The sequence below is a fragment of the Sapajus apella genome, unplaced genomic scaffold (assembly GCF_009761245.1).
Source record: "Sapajus apella isolate SASKATOON/1434 unplaced genomic scaffold, GSC_monkey_1.0 scaffold86, whole genome shotgun sequence".
In the NCBI taxonomy this organism is placed as follows: domain Eukaryota; kingdom Metazoa; phylum Chordata; class Mammalia; order Primates; family Cebidae; genus Sapajus; species Sapajus apella.
The window spans coordinates 5936290-5957334 of record NW_022437026.1 but is presented as its reverse complement, the minus strand read 5'-3'; the positions used below and the strand labels follow the sequence as shown (position 1 = coordinate 5957334).

Sequence of the window (21045 nt, the reverse complement as noted above, 5' to 3'; positions counted from 1 at the left end):
TATGGACTTCTTGCAGCTCCTGGAGGCAGATGCTGGCGGGCCAGGCTTGGCCTCTGCCGCAAGCAATGCCCTGATCCCACAAGGCCCTGGAGGGGCCGTGAACCAGTTTGTAACACAAGACCCTGGAAAGGAGGAAGGCTGTTGTCCTCTGTTGCCCACGGACACGTTTGCTGTGCACCCTGGTACACTCGGGTGAGCTCCCTGGGTCCAGAATGCATAGAGTACCATGGGCATTATCCAGGCCAGGCCCACCAGCACGTGCAATCACACACACACGTGGACGTGTCACTGTGCCCGCACCTGAGACACACACACACGCACCGACACACAAGCACACAGACATGCACCTACACACATGCACACACACGCACACACACATGCACACATGCGCACACATGCACACACATGCACCTGCACACATGCGTACACTCATGCACACACACATGCACCTACACACACGCACCTACACATGCACATACATGCACGTGCACACACACAGACACTGTAAACATCACGCTGGGCCCATCTGGGAGCCCAAAGGCTGCAGGTGTCTTCAATCGCAGCCCAGGTGACCTTGACTCTGGCTCAGGGCCCAGTAGCCAGTGGCCAGCTCTGGACAGCCAGTCAGCCTCACTAGCTGGCCTGGGGTCCAGGGCTCGAGAGTGGTGACGGAATGACCACCCACTGGCCGAGGTAGCTCCGATGGGGGGGCCTTTGTCCCAGGGACTGGTGAAGTCACACTCCACAGGGCTGCTGCAGTCAGAGCCCATGAAGCCACTGTCAAACGTGTCCATATCCAGGCCGGCTGGGGGCAAGCCTGCCTCACTCTCTAAGGCCCCTCTGGGTGACCAGCCACCCCAGGGCAGTTCCCCAGCCCAGTCCTCCCCATCTGCAAGGGGTGGCTTTAGTCTGTCCAGGAGGCTTCCCAGGGGCCCTCCTAGCCCAGGACTGCCAGCCAAGACACAGCCACAGGGGAGGACCGTGGTGCCCACGTCTAAGAGTGTGTCCTCTAGGCCTGGGCTGGGCTCAAGGCTGGCCTCCAGATCCAGGGCTGGGTAGCTGCCATCCTCACAGCTGCAAGGCCCGGCGCAGAGACCCCCTGCATCTAGCACAGTCACTGTGTCGAGGGACAGCAGGCCGTACAGCTGGCCCCCCTCCTCGATGTAAGCTGAGCCTCCTGAGTTCTGGGCCGTGGCCCAGGAGCTGGGCTTGGGTGCGCTGCCAGACTCTACCAGCTCTGCTGGTTCTCGCAGGTCCATGAGCTGCAGCCTCTTAGCCGGACTCCGTGGTAGGTGGCAATGGTACACCTCCAGGGCTGAGGGCACCTCAGGGCTCCAGGATCCCAGCTCCAGGATGGAGGTGGTGAGGGGTGCACCCACCCATTTCTGTGAGAGAGAAAAAGAGAATGAGTCACAGCACAGGACGAGGGTAAGGCGAGGGTTTACTTACTTTTTTACTTTTATTCTTTTGAGACAGGCTGACTCTGTTGCCCAGGCTGGAGTGCAGTGGCACCATCTTGGCTCACTGCAACCTCTGCCTCCCAGGTTCAAGCGATTCTCCTGCCTCAGCCTCCCAGGTAGCTGGTACTAATAGGCATGCACCACCACACCCAGCTAATTTTTGTATTTTTAGTAGAGATGGGGTTTCACCATATTGGCCAGACTGGTCTTGAACTCCTGACTTCAGGTGATCCACCCGCCTTGGCCTCCCAAATTGCTGTGATTACAGGGGTGAGGCACTGCACCCCAGCCAAGGTGAGGGTTTAAACTGACAGAAAGACATAGATGCAGAGACAAAGAGACATCAATAGAGAAAGAGACATGAAGACAAAGACACTGAGAGAGAGGCGGGAGAGAGAGAGAAAGAGAGAGAGAGAGGGAAGGAGGGAGGGAGGGAGGAAGAAATCGGGACCATGATGTGCTCCCACCATAGCGGGGGTACCCACTGGTGTCCCCCTCCTACTCTGGGCCTCAGTTTCCCCACTCATAGAAGGGAGTTGCTACCCTAAGTAGCCTGACCATTCAGACAACTGGCGGCCCCATAGCCCAGGCAGGGGCTAAGATTCCTGAGGCAAGGAGACATGAGGGCAGGAGGGCCTGAGGTCTGAGTGACACCTGAGCCATCTCCTCCTTTCCCTCCTCCTTGAAGTTTCTTGAAACCCAGCACTCTGCTGGTTTCTGTGTCCCCACCAGACAGACACTTGGCCCCGGGCACAAGTCTTGTCTCTTCCGTCCATGGCTGTATCCCCAGTGCCTAGCACACAGTAGGTGCTCAATAATTGTTTATTAACAAAATGAATGAGTGGAGTGAATCAGTGAAAAGCCACTTGGAAAGGCTTTTGTACACTTTGAGGATAAAGGGTATAGGTGATGCTGGCTGAGGCAGAGTCCCCTGCCGGGACTCCCACTCATGACACCAGAATCCCCGTGCAATTGTCAAGGAAAATCCCTGAGAATGGGAATCTCCCTGTTTTGAGATCATCTTACTCAAAAACTCATCTCAGAACCATCATGTGGCCACCGCCACTGATTTGAAGTCACTTCTCAGCTGTGTGCCCTTAAGCCAATTACCCTCTCCATGCCTCAGTTTCCTCATCTGGAAAATGGACCTAATTATAGCACCCACCCATAGGGTTGTCGTGAGGGTTGAGTCACTGTATGTGATGTTCCTAGTGGACTCCCTGGTATATAGCAAGTGCTATATGAGTCTTGGTAAAAATTAACCCAAAATCAATGTGATATTTGAGCTTTAGGGAAGAGGAAAGGATGGGTTTTATGTGGGTTGGAGTCCAGGTTCCTCCCTGCCTGTTCTAAGCCTTGGCCTCCTCATGGGTGCCCCGGGGGCAGTGGAACACCCACTCCATGGGGGCTGTTGTGAGTATGAGAACGAGTGAGGCAGGAAGGGTGTCCAGCACAGCACCAGCAGACAGCAGGAGCCCAATCAATGCTCTAGGTCTGTATTGTCTGACTTTCAGGCTCAGCTGCAGCAGGCAGGACTGCCCCTCCCACCTCTGTCACCACATCCTCTCTGTGGCAGCCCCTCCCACTGATGCAGGGTGGGTGACACAGCTGTAAATGGGCACAGACAATCCTGTGGGTGCTGGTGGGTGGTGGTGAGGTGGAGGCTTGGCAAAGATTGGTGTGTTTTGCTCCAGAAGGCCAGACCCTTCCCAGAACCCACTCCCTCTCCAACCCAGATTAAGGGCACCTGAGAAAGGACTAGGTGGGTTGGGGGAGGCGGCAATCTGTGACTTGAGACCACCAGCCTCACTCTGTCTCCCAGTCTGGCTCCTTGCGCTGGGCAATGTTGCGTGATCTTGTTTAACTTTTCTTTTTGATTTGATTTTTTTAAGACAGCGTCTCTATCTGTTGCCCAGACTGGAGTGCAGTTGTGTGATCGTAGCTCACTGCAGCCTAGGAACGATCCTCCTGCCTCTGCCTCCCAAGTAGCTGGGACTACAGGCATGCACCATTTCGCTTGAATGATTTTTAAACTTTTTGTAGAGATGGGGAGGCGGAGTGGTTGTAGGGGGTCTCCCTATGTTGCTCAGGCTGTTCTCAAGCAATCCACCTGCTTTGGCCTCCCAAAGTGCTGGGACTGCAGACATGAGCCACCAATTCACCCACTCACAGTCCTGGCAGTGAACTCTCCCTGCAGAACTGGGCATATCTCAGGAGTGGCAATGGTCCGGCAGTATCCCAGGCAATGCATAATTTTGAAACTATTAAGCAGTTGAAGGATACCTGGTCAAATCTTGTTTAATTCTCCTGCCAATTCTGCACCACAAGAATAACTGTCTGCACTTGGCACGTGGGGAAACTGAGGCCTGGCTTGTGGCTTGACTGAGATCTGGATGCTCTAGGCCTGTGGGGTGAGACTGGGGGGCCTGGGGTGAGGGGAGGTGGGGCTCCTGAAGAGGAGGAGGGGCTCAGAGGGGCTCATCACAGGGTGGGGTGCTCACCTTGAAGTCTCCTCCGTAGCACTCGCACAGAGGCAGGAAGAAATTCTTGGGGCTGGGGATGACCCATGTCTTCTTCCACAGCCTGAGGGGCAGAAAGGGCGAGGCCCCTAACTCACCAGAGGCCAGCCTGCCTTCCCATTTGGACACTCCCCAAATTTATCCTACAGGAGCTTCTGAGTATCACAAGACGCAACCCAGGCGTCTCCCTCCTTCCCCAGGGCTTGGTTCCCCCATCTGGGAGCAGCGAGTCTCCACTGCAGGCTCCTGAAGTGGTATTGAGGTTATGTTCTTGGCTGCCTGTGCTGTGCTGGGCAAATGCTGCCCCTTCTGAGCCTCAACTTCTTTATCTGCACCCAGGAGTGCACAGAGAGGCCATTTCAGAGGTGTGGAGTATTGCACCCACCTCTTCACCACCACCTGGTGGCCCCTGATGCCCCCCGATGCCCCCTCGGGCTTCAAAGCTTAAAATCCACTGGACAAGATCACAGCTAAGGTCCCTGTTTAAGGACCCAGAGTTTCAATCCCAATTTCTCCACCTAGAAGCTGTGTGACTTTGGGCAAATTCCTTGACCCCCCCCATGCCTCAGTTTCCCCATTTGTAAAATAGGGGCAACTGCAGTGTCTCAAGCTCATAGGGCTGCCATGGGAGTGAAGTGAGTGCCCTGCACGGTGTCCAGCATGCAGTGGCTGTGAGCTGGTTATTATCCCATCACTGTCATTGTGGTCATGATGACAGGCATGTTCTCCAACCCTGGGTGTGCCATAGAGGGGCAGCGGCCCAGCCCGACCACCTCCCTGCCTTCCTCATGGCCTCACCTCCATGCTGGGTGGGTCTTCTGGCCCCAGAAGGCAGGAATGAAGACTATGACAAGCAGAAGGAGAAGCAGCAGGTGAGGGTTCCAGCCTTCCTTTAACTCTGGGAAGGAAGCAAAGAGTTAAAGGGCACCAACTCTACCAGAGGCCACGTGGGGTGGGCATGGTGGGAAGTGGGTCTGGGGTAGAGTGGAAAGGGGTGGGAGAGGCTGCTACTGCTAGCATCTTGAAGTGAGGTGGTTCAAACCTTGTTCTCATTGCTCATCCCAGACAAGTAACTTCATTTCTCTGAGCCTCAGTTATCTCATCAGAAAAATGGGGCTGTTCCCACTTCAGAATGAGGGGTATCAAATGCCTAACAGAAGCAGCAGCAGCTGGCATCCAGCACAGGGCCTGGCCAGCAGAGGCTCTAGAAATGGCACTGAAGGGCTACATCTGGGGATGAAGAACTGAATACCTCCCAGCTGTGTCAGAAAGCTCAGGGTTTAGCGTGGTTAGACCAGGACAAGATTTGGTACCAGGAGTGGGGTGTCCATCCCAGCTTCACACCTACCCTCTGACTGGGTCTGAAAGATGACCGGGTCACTCCACTCACTTCAGGTCCCCTGGTAGGAGGAACCAGGCATGGGCTCTGCTCCCACCTGCAGCTCATAGCTCAAGTCTTTGCGGAACTCCAAGGGGAGGGGGGAGACACTTCTCGAGTACAGTGAGATCAGCTTTCTCCTTGGACTCAGCCAGTCAAGGAAAGGATGCACCAGGTCAGGGTGCAACCAGGTCAGTCCCTGCCTCCAGCAGAGCCACCTCTTTCCCAGCTTCCATCAGAGGGGCTGCGCATCTCTTTTCTTCCCACAAGAATCAGGCTTATGCCTGAGTAGCCAGACTCAGGCATGGGCAGCACAGACTCAGCAGCACTGCCTGGCCCTTGCCTGTGATAGGATGTTCTGTTGATTTCTCTTTGATTCCAATTCACCCATTCATCGTCCTGGCAGTGATCTCTCCCTGCAGGACTGGGCATATCTCAGGAGTGGCAATGGTCTGGCAGTATCCCAGGCAATGAATACTTTTGGAATTCTCCAACAGTTGAAGACATTCTCAACTGATGCATTGGTATAAGTTTCAATACATCAATTGAGAATGTCTTCAACTGTTGAAAATTCCAAGAGTTGACATACTGACATTCCCAACAGTGGGCATTTCTAGAAGTCTTTAACTACAGACATCTTAGCAATGGATACCTCTGGAAATCTTCCACTGGGAACTTTCTAAAGTATGGTACTCATGGACATCTACAGCTGGGACCATTCTAAAGGATGGGCAATTCTAGAACTCTTCAGCTGTGACTGTTCTATCATTATTACTATTTGTAGTTTTTAGAGACAGGGTCTCACTTGTGACTGTTCTAAATAGTGGGCTGGAAGGACACCTCTCAAAGCCTTCGTGTTTGAAACAATGGGCCCTCTAACACTGGACTTTTTTTCTTTTTTGAGATCGAGTCTTGCTCTGTTGCCAAGGCTAGAGTGCAGTGGCACAATCCCAGTTCACTGCAACATCCGCCTCCTGGATTGAAGCAATTCTCCTGCCTAAGCTTCTAGAGTAGCTGGGATTACAGGTTCATGTCACCATACCCACCTACTTTTTGTACTTTTAGTAGAAACAGAGTTTCGCCATGTTGTCCAGGCTGGTCTCAAACTCCTGACCTCAAGAAATCCACCTGCCTTGGCCTCCCAAAGTGCTGGGATCACAGGTGTGAGTCACCACACCAGGCTGGACCTTTTAATCACTGATACTTCTGGAACTCTCCAACTATGACCATTCTAAGCAAGTGGGAAGCTTCCAGATTGCCGCGTTCCTGAAATTTCTTCTATTGTGACTACACTAGACCTGGGGTGGAGCCTGGGGAAGGGACAGTCTCTTTGGCATGCTGACAGTGGAGGGGACAGGCATGGAGAGGACAGATTATTCAGGGGTCTCCTACCTTGGGGAGAAGTGAGGGGAGGGAGGGTGGCCCGCTGTAAGGGAGCACTCGCACCCTTGGTCTCTGTTCTTGGCCATGAATGACGATGCTCGCCCGTCTCTCCCACACAGATGCCCTTGCACTCCCTTCTCTCCCCTCCCCTTCACCCACTTAGCTGCACTGATCCCCACATTCCTCACCACAGCCCAGGGGTCTCCCCCGTTCCTGTACTGCAGCTCATACTGAAGCTTGCCCTTCAGCATGAAGAAGTCAGGGTCTTCGTAATCTGAACGCCAGGAGATATTATGCTGTCCTGAGAAGGTCACGGTCACTTTGAAAGGGGGAGCTGGCTTGACTGGGTGGAGAAACCCAGGAAGAGAAAATGGCATGCGATTTCGCTGCATGTGAAAAGGATTTGCTGATGGGAAGAAGTCCTATCTGCCCCCGCCCTCACCACCATGCCTGACCCATCATTGATGAGATGGAGACAGACAACCCTGAGTGACTTTGCGCAAAGTACTCCTGACTCTAGGCTTCCGTGTATTCTTCTGGAGCCTGAGAGATTTAGACTTGATCAGGATTGCAAACTCGGGGGCGGGCAGGTCACAGAGACGGGTGAAGCAGGTTTAGGCATTGTGAAGAAATGAAAGTTAAAAGTGAATGGCTCCAGCAACAGAGAGTGGTCAGCTTTTCTAAGTTTTCTAGGGAAACACACACATGCACACGTATACACTCACACGTACATGCACGCAAGCACATGTACACATGCACATGCACACACACACATGTGCACACTCACGCATGCCCCCCCACACACATATGCAAGCACATGTATACATGCACACGCACACACGTGCACACACATGCGTGCACACACATGCATGAATGCACACACATACACATGCACGCACACACACACACATGCACGCACGCACACACACACACACACACTTGAAATCTGAAATCCTTTCTGTGCACCGAAGGGCAAGTTTCAGTATGAGCTGCAGAATGGGAAACAGGAGACCCCCGGAATTATCGTGTGAAATCTCACAAGGATTTTTTCCCCTTAGAGACACACTCTCACTGTGTTGTCCAGGCTGGAGTGCAGTGTTGCGATCATAGCTCACTGCAGCCTCAACCTCCTGGGCTCAACCCATCCTCCCACCTCAGCCTCCCAAGTAGTTGGGACTACAGGTGGGTGCTACCACACCTGGATATTTTTTTTTCTATTTTGTACAAACAGGGTCTCACTATGTTTGCCTAGGCTGGTCTCAAGCTCCTGGCTTCAAGCGATCCTCCCACCTCAGCCTCCCCAAATGCTGGAATTGCAGGTGCAAGCCATTGTACCCGGCCTATCTTAAGTTTTAAAGTTAACTCCCCATTCAAAAATGTTCTGAGCAATGTGCTGGCAGATCCATTCATTTTCCATTTCTGTTCTAAATGATGGTATCATTTTCTCTCAACCCCAGCTACTTCAAGAAGTTGAAGACTCTTCTTAGCATGAATGCTAATGGTGAGGGTTGCCATTTACTCAGAGCCTGCCTGGCTGCCCTGCTCTGGGCAGACACCCCACAGTGGCTCTGGGAGGCTGATCTGATGGTCCTCATCTTTCAGCATCTCCCAGCAAGGGCAAGGGCCAAGCCCTAGGCCATAACAGTGAGTTTCATGGACAGCCCCAAGATGAAGGTCAAAGCTGGCATTCTCGTTTTGCTCCATCTGAAGGACATTCCATGGACTTGAGCAGAACACAATATGTTAAGGGCCTTAAATTCCTCTCTTGTAAAATGAGCCCAGCTTCTGTATCATGAGACTTCAAGCTCAAAGGGATGAAGCTACTTAGCAGGAGGCAGTAACTTCAGGGGAACCAAGTGACAAGTATCTACTAGTGTCAGAGAGGAGTTGCAGGCCTCTGGCCTCATCTTCTTCACTTTCTCTCTTTGCTTCCCTCCCTCCCTCCCTCCCTTCCTTCCTCCCTCTCTCTCTTCCTTCCTTCCTTCCTTCCTTCTCTCATTCCTTCTTTCCTTTCTTCCCCTCCATCCCTCCTTCTCTCCCTCCCTCCCTCCCTTCCTTTCTTCTCTTTCTCTCTCTCTTTTTTTCTTTCCTCTCTTCTTTCTTTTCTTTCTTTCTTTCTTTTATTTTGGACACAGAATCTTTCTCTGTCACCCAGGCTGAAGTGCAACGGCATGATCTTGGCTCACTGCAACCTCCACCTCCCAAACACAAGCGATTCCATGGCCTCAGCCTCCCAAGTAGCTGGGACTATAGGTGCGCAGCACGCCTGGCTAATTTTTGTATTTTTAGTAGAGACGAGGTTTTCCCATGTTGGCCAGGCTGGTCTTGAACTCCTGACCTCAAGTGATCCACCTGCCTCAGCCTCTCAAAGTGCTGGGATTACAGGCGTGAGCCACCACGCCTGACCATCTGCTCCACTTTCCATCTGCCACAGTCTAGCACTCCGCACATCTCACCCTGTGATGTTTTTACCATGTGCTCCCCTCGCTGGACTCTCAGCTCCTTGGAGTGGAAGTTTTGTCCTCTGCATTTAGTCTGTGCCCGCAGTTCCTAGAACACAGCCTGGAACACAGTAGGCCCTCAATAAATATTTGACAAGTTAGGCTGGGTGAGGTGGCTCACGCCTAAGGGAGGCTGAGGCGGGAGGACTGCTTGAGGCCAGGGACACAGCAATATCCCAACTCTAGAAAAAAATTTAAAAATTTGCCGGGCACGGTGATGTGCACCTGTAGTCCCAGCTACTCAGGAGGCTGAACTGGGAGGATCGCTTGAGCCCAGGAGTTCCAGGCTGCAACGGGCTGTCATATATTCATATACATTTGTCAAATTAACAAATGAACCTTTCAAGGCTTCCAGAAAGGAGCTCTGAGGCTGCCTGATCCTGAAACATGGCTGAGGGCTCCCACTATGCCCCGAGGTGACAGAGGTGCGCTTTTTTTGTTGTTTTATCTTGTTTTCTTTTTGTTTGGTGGGGATGGAGTCTCGCTCTGTCGCCAGGCTGGATCTCAGCTCGGTGCAACCTCTGCCTCCCGGGTTCAAGTGATTCTCCTGACTCAGCTTCCCAAGTAGCTGGGACTACAGGCACACACCACCATGCCCAGCTATTTTTTGTATTTTTAGCAGAGACAGGGTTTCACCATGTTGGCCAGCATGGTCTCGATCTCTTGACCTTGTAATCTGCCAGGCTCGGCCTCCCAAAGTGCTAGGATTACAGGCGTGAGCCACCGCGCCCAGCCGAGGTACACATTTTACAGAATGTCACGGTGAACACCGGGTTATTGCTATTGCTGTTCCAGCTATGGGATGTATGTGACTGAAATCATTTCTAACCTCTCTTTTGTCTTCTCTGGGGCAGGTGGAGGCTGGCTCAGGGCTTCCCTGTGTGGCCTGGGTGAAGATCAGCCCCAGTAGACACCAGCGTGCTAAGAACTGCCCCGTGGGTGCTCCGGAGATGTTTGCAAAGCCTGGGGATCGGGAAGGGGGCTGCTCAGCCCAGCAAGGCTCGGGCCCAGGAGGAAGAAGGGACCCTGAGTAGGAGGTGGTCAGAAAATCACTTACTGGCTGGGTGTGGTGGCTCAGGCCTGTAATTCCAGCACTCTGGGAGGCTGAGGCGGGTGGATCCTGAGGTTAGGAGTTTGAGACCAGCCTGGCCAACATAGTGAAAGCCCGTCTCTACTAAAAATACAAAAAATTAGCTGGGTGTGGTTGTGAGCACCTGTAATCCCAGCTATGTGAGAGGCTGAGGCAGGAGAATCGCTTGAACCCAGGAAGTGGAGATTGCAGTGAGCCGAGATTGCACCACCGCACTCCAGTCTGGTGACAGAGCGAGACTCGGTCTCAAAAAAAAAAAAAAAAAAGAAAATCACTACTGCCCCAGCTGGGCCCAGGCTAGCTGCAGATCCTGGCAGGGAGGGAGGGGATGCCAGAGAGAAATGCTTGGATTCAGGCTGCAAGAGAAGTGGCAAGGAGGGGTCTCTTCTCTGCCCTGAGTTCTCCTCTGCTTCTGAGAAGCTGTGGGGGTGAGTGGTGTGGGGTGGCCTGGGCGGTGGGGCTGCTGCCTGCCTCAGTTCACTCGGAGAGGCTGAAGGGGCCCCTGCTCCAGACGGTGCATGCGTGTGCGGGGGACCTCATGTTCTGTATCCCAGATCCATGGGGCTGTGAGAGAGAGAGAGAGAGAGAGAGAGAGAGAGAGAGAGAGTGGGTGTGTGTGTGCGCATGTGTGTGTGTGCATGTGTGTGTGTGTGCATGTGTGTGCACATGTATGAGAGAGTGCATGTGTGTGTCCATGTGCGTGAGTGTGCATGTAAGAGTGCATGTGTGTGCGTGATGTGAATGTATGTGTTAGAGTGTATGTGTGGGTGTGTGTGCATGCGTGTGTGAGAGACAGTGTGTGTGTGTGTGTGTGTGTGTGTGTGCGCGCGCGCAAGAGAGAGAGCAAAAGAGACCAGGCGCGGTGGCTCATGCCTGTAATCCCAGCTACTTGGGAGGGTGAGGCAGGTGAATCGTTTGAACCTGGGAGATGGAGGTTGCAGTGAGCTGAGATGGCGCCACTGCACTCCAGGCAGGTGACAGTCGGAGACTCAGTCTCAAAAAAAAAAAGAGAGAGAGCAAAAGAGAGAGACAGTGTGGGCCTCTGTCCTCGCCATGCAGGCCGGGGCTGGGGAGACATCTGTGAGTTTGAGGGTGCATCTCTGAGTCTGTGTGTGTGTGTGTGTGTCTGTGACCCTGGGAATGTGTGTGAGTGTGCATGCGCAGAGAGTGCGTTTACTCTCGCCCTCTGTGGTGTGACACCACTCAGCAAAGAGGTGCAAACCTGGCCCCCCAGAGTGTGGATCTTATCACCCAGCCCCTCCGCTGGGAATCTCAGGGCAGAAACTCCCAAGCTCGGGGGCGGGGCCTCCCCAAGGACAGACGCTTTTTGTAGCGTGTGTTTACCTCCGGGGCTGCTTTGGGTACACACACACACACACACACACACACTCCATGCCCACCATGCCAAAGCTACCTTCCAGGCCCTTCCATGGCCTGCCCTGGTTTTGTTTTGTTTTGTTTGAGACGGAGCCTCACTCTGTCGCTCAGGCTGGAGTGCAGTGGCATGATCGTGGCTCACCGCAACATCCATCTCCTCCCAGGTTCAAACAATTCTCCTGCCTCAGCGTCCCAAGTAGCTGGGATTACAGGCATGCGCCACCACGCCTGGCTACTTATTTTGTGTTTTTAGTAGAGACAGGGTTTCACCTTGTTGTCCAGGCTGGTCTCGATCTCCTGACCTCAAACGATTGAACCGCCTTAGCCTTCCAAAGTGCTGGGACCACAGGAATGAGCCACCACGCCTGTCCCTGCCCTGGTTCTTGTTTTCTGTTGTTTTGAGATGAGGTCTCACTATATTGCCCAGGCTGGTCTCAAACTCCCAGGTTCGAGCAATTCTCCTGCCTCAGCCTCCCAAAGTGTTGGAATTCCAGGTGTGAGCCACCTCACCCTGCCACCTGCCCTGGTTCTGAACTCACAGATACAACTGCTCCCATCAACCAGGCCCTCCTACCCCTGGGAACCCCCGTCTATCTCCAGCCTGGAGGGAAATTCCAGGCCTCCCTGGAGCTTATAAAGGGAAAAACCCAGGAGGGTTTTTTTCTGTGACTCAGTGTCTTCCACTTATGGGAACAGGATCCCAGAGTCAGGGTTAAAAGGACATTTGCTCTACAAGTAGGAAAGCTGTCCCAGAGGTAGGTGTGCCTTATCTGTGGTCAGAGGGGCAGGGCTGAACCAGAACATGAGTCCAGAAGTCCTAGGTCCCAGACCAGCTCCTTCCACATTGCTCAAACCTAATATCAACCCTTCACACTTTAGTAAAAAAATAGCGTAACTCAAAAAAAATAGCACAACTCAAAAGCAGAACTCTAATACATGGTGAGGACATAGGCCAGGTTAGATCTGATGAAAGGGAAAGAGCTGGCCCAGAGGGCAGCAAGTAGGGGGCCCAGCCCCCACCTATAATCCTAGCACTTTGGGAGGCCAAGGTGGGTGGATCACTTGAGCCCAGGAGTTTGAGACCAGCCTGAGCAATATGGCAAGACCCTGTCGCTGCTAAAAATACAAAAATTAGCTGTGCATGGTGGCGCACACCTGTTGTCCCACGGAGGCTGGGGTGGGAAGATCACCTGAGCCTGAAGAGGCAGCTGCGGTGGGCTAAGATTGAGCCCCACCCTAAGCTTGGTGGCTCAGGATACTCACTGCTCTCAGCCAGGACAAAGCTGCCAGACTCCTGGGAGTAGTTGCCAGACTGATCTATGATGTTGACACTGAAAATGTCATTGGCCACAAAGTGGAACACATCCATGTGACAGGTATATGTGGCATGCGTGGCGTTGTGGGCCGACCTGTGGAGGCTGCAGGAGGTGACCTCGTCCTTCAGCTCATCATACTGTTCTTGCCTTCAAGGACAGAGCCGCCGGTCATGGCTGGAAGCCAAGGGCAGGGGGGATGGTGGCGGCTCAATGCTCAGGGCCAGGGCAAAAGCTTAGACTCTCAGGGATGGGAGAGATTTGAGGTGGGGCTGTGGGGGGGGGTCACCTGGTCCAACCAACCTTTCCCAGGGAAGGTATCCCCTCTCCTGCACCACCTCTGATGAGATGTGTCCAGGCTCAGCTTGCATACTTCCCAGGGACTGGGAACCCACTACCTCATTTAGGGCAGCAGCTTCAGTTTTGGAAATTTGGGCCATTCTTTCTTGGACCAAGCCTAAATCTGTCCCAGCCAGTCCCAACAACCGGATGACTGTCCCACAGGAAGGGGGCTAGGTATGTTGGGTTTCCTTCTCTCCTTTCCGTCCAATGTCCACTTTATGAGACAGTCTCTCTCACTGTGTCCTCCAGGCTGGAATGTCACGGTGGGATCATGGCTCACTGCAGCCTCGACCTTCCCGGGCTGTTGATCCTCCCACCTCAGCCTTCTGAGTAGCTGGGACTACATGCGTGCACCACCATGCCCAGCTAACTTTCTGTATTTTCTATAGAGATCGGGGTCCCGCCATGTTGCCTAGGCTGGTCTCAAACTCCTGGGCTCAAGTGATCTGCTTGCCTCAGCCGCCCAAAGTCCTGGGATTACAGATGTGAGCCACTGCGCCAGGCCCCAACAGCCACTGAATACCTCATAAGAGCCTGTGCTGAGTGCTAGGATAAGAGCTAAATGAACCTCATCTCCTTCTCTGGTTGGACTTCTGGGAAAGCTGGTGGGATGGGGTTAGGGAAAATGCTGTGGCTTTTTAACTCCCACCGGACAAAAATGATGGGTTTTGAAGTATATATAGGAGTTCACCAGATATTAATTTCCCTACGTAGATGTTCAGGTTCTGAACACGACCACTCTCTAGGCCCAACAGGGATGTAGACTGAGTTCTCTGCTAAATTTGCTGGAGTAGAAGTTCCTGCTGAATAAATGCTTTCCAAGCCTCCCAGCCTGGACTTGCTCGTTATTGACCCCTCACCCTGCCTCTCTCCACTCCAGCCACACTGACCTCTCTATTCCTCAAACTCAGCGTCTCTTCTCCAGCAGGGCGTTTGCACTGGCAGTGCCCTCTGCCTGGAATGGCTTTTCCCCTGCTGGCTAGCTGGCTCCTTCTTACCAGAGGATGTGGTCCCTCTGCCTGAGGTCCAGTGTCCCGTTCTTTATAGCACCCATTGTTATTAGAAAGTATTCTGCTTGGGGCCGGGCTGGCTCACACCTGTAATCCCAGCACTTTGGGAGGCCGAGGTGGGCAGATCCCTTGAGGCCAGGAGTTCGAGACCAGCGAGGCTAACGTAACAAAACCCTGTCTCTACTTAAAATGCAAAAATTAGCTGGCCGTGGAGGCACACACCTGCAATCCCAACTACTCAGGAGGCTGAGGCAGAGGAATTGCCTGAAGCCAGGAAGCGGAGGTTACAGTGAGCAGAGATCATACCACTGCACTCCAGCCTGGGTGACAGAGTGAGACGTCATCACAAAAAGAAAAAAAAGTAGCCAGTGTTTGGCCCTGTAATCCCAGCACTGTGGGAGGCTGAGGTGGGCAGATCACTTGAGCCCAGGAGTTGGAATCCAGCCTGGGCAACATGGCAAAATGCTGTCTTTCCAAAAACTACAAACATTTTCCAGGTGTGGTGATGCATGCCTGTAGTCCCAGCTACTTGGGAGGCTGAGGGGGAAGGATTGCTTGAGCCCAAGAGGCCGAGGCCATAGTGAGTTCTGATCACACCACTACCCTCCAGCCTGGGCAACAGAGCAAGGCCCTGTCTCAAAAAGAAAAAGAAAGAAAAAAGAGAAAACACCCTGTTGGTTGTTTTGTGCTTCTGTCTGCAGTACGTCAGTTCTAAGGTATCTGATCCCTGGTCAGCCTTGCTCTGCTGAATCCCCACTGCCTGCAAGTGTTTGGCAGGAACTTAATACATGCTTTGTTTTGTTTTTGAGATGGGATCTTGCTCTGTTGTCCAGGCTAGAGTGCAGTGGCGATCATAGCTCACTGCAGTCTTGACCTTCTGAGCTTGGTCCTTCTGCCTTAGACTCTCAAGTAGCTGGGACTGCAGGATGGTGCCACCATGCCTGACTGACTTATTTTTTGTAGAGACAGAATTTTGTGATGTGGCCCAGGCTGCTCTCAAACTCCTGGCTCAAATGATCCTCCTTCCTCAGCCTCCCAAAGTGGTTAGAAGCATGAGCCACTGTACCTGGCCTATAAATGTGTTTTGAATGAATGAATGAGCTGATGGATAACGGAAGTTCCTCTTTATCCTGAGCTGCATATGGACTCAAAGGGACCCATGGACTTTGGAGTTGAGGGGTTTGAATTTGAATCCCAGCTCCAGCATTCACCGGCTGTGTGACCTTGGGTGAGTTGCTTAACCTCTCTGAACCTCAATGTCCTCATCTGTAAAATGGGAGTAATCATTATGAGGGTTGGGAGTGACCATTCATGGGAAACATGTAGCTGGGGACCTGGAACCTACTAAGTGCTTGAAAAATTATGCAGGAGACTGGCCATCCTGGGGTCTCAAAACCATGGCCCGGCCTGTGTGGGCAAGAGATTGGCCTTTGCAATGGGTGGATGGATCAACCCTGGGGCTCCTGACTTTTCAAGTCCTGTGAGCCCTGAGTGGTCACCTGAAAGGCGGGCACTGTGGTCCTCCGCGCGCTGCGGCCTCCTGGGGGTGGAATCACTGAGCAGGCACCGTGGGTTGCATCCCTGAGGACTGGCCAGGCCCGGCCACTTACCAGGTGAGAGTGAGCGTGCTGGGGTGGAGGTTCCACATCTCCAGGATGCAGATGACCGCCTGGAGGTAGTCTGTGTAGCAGACGAGGGCGGGGCAGCCCAGCCTGGAGGATTATGGGGGAGAGGCCTCAGTGGGGGTTGGCCTGAGACTGCAGGGCTTCCTCTCTACCCCCTCGAGGGCTGGCGCAAGAGTGGGCGCAGGGTCCCTGGGCCTGGACGAACGTGAGGGCCCAAGGGCTGCTAAGGTGTAAGCATGGGGCCTCACCACCTGGGAATTCCTTGTTTAAGTGCCAGCATTTCAAGGCTGGCTATGAAGACGGGACACTCATGATGGCAAATAATATAAAACTAGCTGGTCCCTAGCAAATAATATAAAACTAGCAGCACCCTCCCACGGAGCCCTGCACCCGGCCACCAAGTCTGTGTCCCCCAGCCAAGCTCCCACTCAGAGTGGCAATGTCCTAAATGCCCCCAGATGCGGCAGCCGTTCTGCCAGTGCACACCCACACACCCTGAGAGGGTCGGGGTCTCATGCTGAAAACATCCCAACACCCAGACAAGGAGGAGGCCGGGGCTCTGCAGAAGCTGGTTCCATGGGACGGACATCCTCGGAGATTCAGGAAGTGCTTCAAGGAGTAGGAAACCCGTGAGGGAACTGAGAAGTCCTCCGACACTTTTGCAGAAACGTCTGTGTCATCCTACGGCCAAAAATTACACCTCCACAGCCACCAAGAAGTCATCAATTTCTTGCCATATGAGGCAATACTGTCGGAAGACTTAGAACCTTTTCATCCCACTCCTCAAAGACTGTTTCACCGTGTTCTAAAACAGGGATGCAATCATCATCTAAATTTTGTTACATGTTGGACAAGATCAATGGAATAATTCGTAGTTTTGTTTTGTATATTCGAATGCCAATTCCACTATTTTTTTGCTGCTATTTACTAGAAACTTGTACCTTCCATCTCTTTTTTTTTTTTTTTTTTTTTTTTGAGATAGGGTCTCTTGCCCCATCACCCAGGCTGGAGTGCAATGGTGCGATCTCAGCTCACTGCAGCCTCCACCTCCTGAGCTAAAACAACGCTTCCGCTTCAGCTTCCCGAGTAGCTGGGACTGTAGCTGTGCACCATCACGCATGGATAATTCTTGTGTTTTTGTAGAGATGGGGTTTCACCATGTCGCCCAGACTGGTCTCAATCTCCTGACCTCAAGCGATCCACCCACCTCGGCCTCCCAAAAATTACAAGCATGAGCCATCATGCCTTCCCTTGTTCCTCTTTTTAAGTGGGTTTGTTTTCAGTGGCTTTTTCCTATTTTCCTTGACTAATGGAGACCCACGTGGTGGTGGTGGTAGGTTCCCTTCCTGGGTCTCGCTCTAGACAGAACCTATATTCCGAGTCAAGAATACTGTGGCTGGAAACATCCGTTAGTCCATTTTAGAGATCAGAACACTGAGGCTCTAAGATTAGACCACGCCTCTCGTCTCTCTTGGTCTCAGCTGCTGAGACACTCACCCAGGGAAGAAAAAAAACCTAGTCTGTGCTAGTTTTTCACAGTGGCACACATGGCAGGCATTGCTAATGGATCACAGCTCTCTCTCTCCCCTAGGTGTGACCTCAGAATCCTTCTCAACACAGCTCTCCAGGCAGTGGCTACCAAGGGGTCTGAGTCATGGAAATAAATCTTGCTCTAGGAGGGGCTTTCATCAGGGAGGCACACAGGACTTGTGGGTGGGATGCAGAGGAGCTAGTTCCAGCACTTGGCAGAGGAATTGTGACAAAGCCTCAACCCAGAGCCTCTCAGTAGCTGTGTCATCTCTGCATTTATATCTTTGTGATTCTTTATCAGGGCTCTAGGAATTGAGAGAGGAGCTGCCATTCCTAGCCAGGTTCAAAGCTACCAAGGGACAGAGTTTGTCTCCAAACTTGGGGAGGCAACAGCAGCCTCTGAACTGGCCTGGAGGTGGAACCAGGGATGAGAGGGTGGGAAAATGCACGGTCAGCGCCCCCAGCCACAGTGCACAGAGCCCCCGGGCCATGCCACATCTGAGTTATGACAGCGTGCAGGAGGCAGTGAGAGGTGCACAAGTGGCTGTGACGTCCCCAGCTCTGTGACTGTAAACACATGACTCAAAACTGCTTCTGCTCCCCACGTGTAAGCCGGAGATGCTGCTTGCCCTAGAGGATGCGGAGGTATTGAGATGAGATTGGGCCTGTGCAGCACACGCACACAGCGACTGTACACAGCGATCGTACACAGCGACCGTACACAGCGACCGTACACAGCGATCGCAGCCCGTACACAGCGACCGTACACAGCGATCGTACACAGCGATCGCAGCCCGTACACAGCGACCGTACACAGCGATCGTACACAGCGACCATACACAGCAACCGTACACAGTGATCGTACACAGCGATCGCAGCCCTTACACAGCGGCCGTACACAGCGACCGCACACAGCGACCGTACACAGCGATGGTAGCCCGTACACAGGGATCACTCCACAGATAGCAGCACAGCATGGTGATGAGGACCAGGCTATGGTTTGAATGTCTGTGTCCCCCAGAATTCATATGCTGAGACTCAGTTGCCAACGTGATCGTATTAAAAGGTGGGAACTCTAGGAGGCAATTAAGTCATGGAGGCAGAGCCCCCCTGAATGAATTATTGATCCTATAAGAGAACTGGAGGAACCCACCATTCAGCCCTGCTTTTCCCTTCTGTCCCTTCTGCCACAGCAGAGCCCAGCTTGCACCCACTCTGGAGGGTGCAGCATTCAAGGTGGCATCTTAGAAGCAAAGATGGTGGCCTGGTGTGTTGGCTCAGGCCTGTGATCCCAGCACTTTGGGAGGCCGAGGTGGATGGATCATTTGAGATCAGGGGTTCAAGACCAGCCTGGCCAACATGGTGAAACCCCATCTCTACTAAAAATACAAAAATTAGCCATGGTGTGTGCCTATAATCTTAGTTACTCAGGGGGCTGAGGCACGAGAATCGCTTGAACCTGGGAAGCAGAGGTTGCAGTGAGCTGAGATTGCACCATTGCACTCCAGCCTGGGTGAGAAAGCAAGACTCAGTCTCAAAAAAAAAAAAAAAAAAAAAAGAAGAAGAAGAAGCAAAAATGGGGCTATTACCAGAACCAAAGCTGATGCCTTGCCCTTGGACTTCCCAGCCCCCACAACTGTCAGCAATACATGTTTATTATTTATAAATTACCCAGTCTCACGTATTCATTCACAGCAGCACAAACAGACTAAGACCTCAAGGGCAGGGAACTGATCCCAGCTCTGCCTCTGCCCAGTGATGTGGCCATGCACCTGTCCCTTAGCCTCTCTGAGCCTCAGTTTCCTCAACTGAAAGCTGGGTGTCATTACAACAGGGGCCTTGTGGGGCTGTTGGGAGACTGGAATGAGATGATGCTCCGAGCTCTGCCTGCAGTCCGGGCTCCTTAGCTGTACCTGCCAGATGTGGAGCCACGGTGGGTGACCCAAAGGCTTTTTAGAACCCAGACGGGGATGATCGCCACTCAGAAAGGGAAAATCAAAGCTTGACATCTGTTTCCTGAAGGCGCTATTTGAGGTGCTGGGTCTTCTGGTAAAAACCAAAGAAAAATGCCCATGAGTCAGCAGAGCAGCCGTTCAGTTCCTCCCCTGCCCCTCAGCCAGCCTCCACACAAGCCTGTGCTGTATCCTGCCTCCTCGTGGCCCCCTCCTCCAGGAAAGCCTCCAGGATCTCTTAGTCCTAGACAGCGACCTCTTCAGTCAGACTCCTGCCCTTCCCAGCTCTGCTTTCTAACATGGTCCCCTCTCACCTTAACATCTTGTCCCCCAGCGGCTGCCTACCAAGATTCAGTCTCCTTTTGGCTCTTCCTCCCATCCTTAACCCAGGGGCCACTAGTGCCTGCTAAGAATCCAGCAATTGTTTTTTTGTTTGTTTGTTTTTGTTGTTAGACAGGGTCTCACTCTGTGGCCCTGGCTGGATGGAGTACAATGGTTTCACCTTGGCTCACTGCAACCTTCACCTCCCAGCTTTAAGCAATCCTTCTGCCTCAGCCCCTAAGAAGCTGGGACTACAAGTGTGCCCCACCATGCCCGGCCTTTCTTCTTCTTTTGTAAAGACAGGGTTTTGCCATGTTGCCCAGGTTAGTCTCGGCTCAAGCGACCTGCTCCCCACGTTGGCCTCCCAAAGTGCTGGGATTACAGGTATGAGCCACCCCACCCAGCCCAGCAATTGTTGAACAACATTTCCAAGGAGAGTCATTACAGAAGGAGAAGCCGAGGTTAGGGGGAAGGCAGAACTTCCTCACTCAGAGAGGTGGAAGCCAGCCAAGGCAGAGCGCAGGGGAAATAAAGGATGAAGACTTGCATCCCTGCAACGGCACCCGAAGACACAAGCCCTGGGGCTGAGCCACCTGAGACTCATGTGTACCACTTTTGGTTCATGGAGCGCTTTGGTAGATGGAATCTGGTCAGTGGAGAGCCAGCTACTGGAGTTGTGTTGGTCTCAAGGGCACGGATGCCATCCATTCTGGATCTGTGGACTCTAGCCATGTTTTTGCACCCACAAAGCCAGCACAGCCCCAGCTCAGCTCTGGGATGGGGGCCCTCCCCACCTGCAGACCACGGGGCAGCCACTTACCTCCCTGGAGCAGCAGCAGGAGCAAGGGGACCGCTGAGCCATGCGGCATGCTGACTCCCACAGACCTGCAAGAGACGATAGCGGAGGGTGAGCCCAGGCAGAGTTCAGGGCTCCCCCTGCCTCCCCTCATCCTGTCTCTTCCCAGGCAGACTTACCCCAGATTCTTGGAACTGTCTTAAGAAAAAAGCAAGATCCTGGGGGCCCCTGGAGATGACCCCAAGAACTCCCACTCTTAGAAATGGCAGATTCACCCTGAGAATCCCGTCTCCTACCTTCTTCCTGCCACGCCATCATGTCACAAATGCAAAGTGAATTTATTTTATGATTTTATTTTAATATTTTTAGAGATGGGGTCATAATCTGTTGCCCAGGCTGGAGTGCAGTGGCACAATCACAGCTCACTGCAACCTCAACATCCTGTGCT

The 21045-nt window shown here is 52.9% G+C and overlaps 1 protein-coding gene across 1 annotated transcript; it reads right to left on the bottom strand.

Moving 5' to 3' along the window:
- Positions 1–431: 431 nt before the first annotated feature.
- LOC116534245 (interleukin-21 receptor-like) lies at positions 432–20812 on the bottom strand. The gene is given in 10 exon segments (XM_032254525.1): positions 432–702; positions 705–1385; positions 3962–4043; positions 4778–4877; positions 5328–5503; positions 6198–6199; positions 6929–7083; positions 12972–13171; positions 15984–16085; positions 20618–20812. Coding segments are annotated over 10 exon segments (1701 nt in total). The 5' UTR covers positions 20752–20812; the 3' UTR covers positions 432–633.
- Positions 20813–21045: the final 233 nt, after the last annotated feature.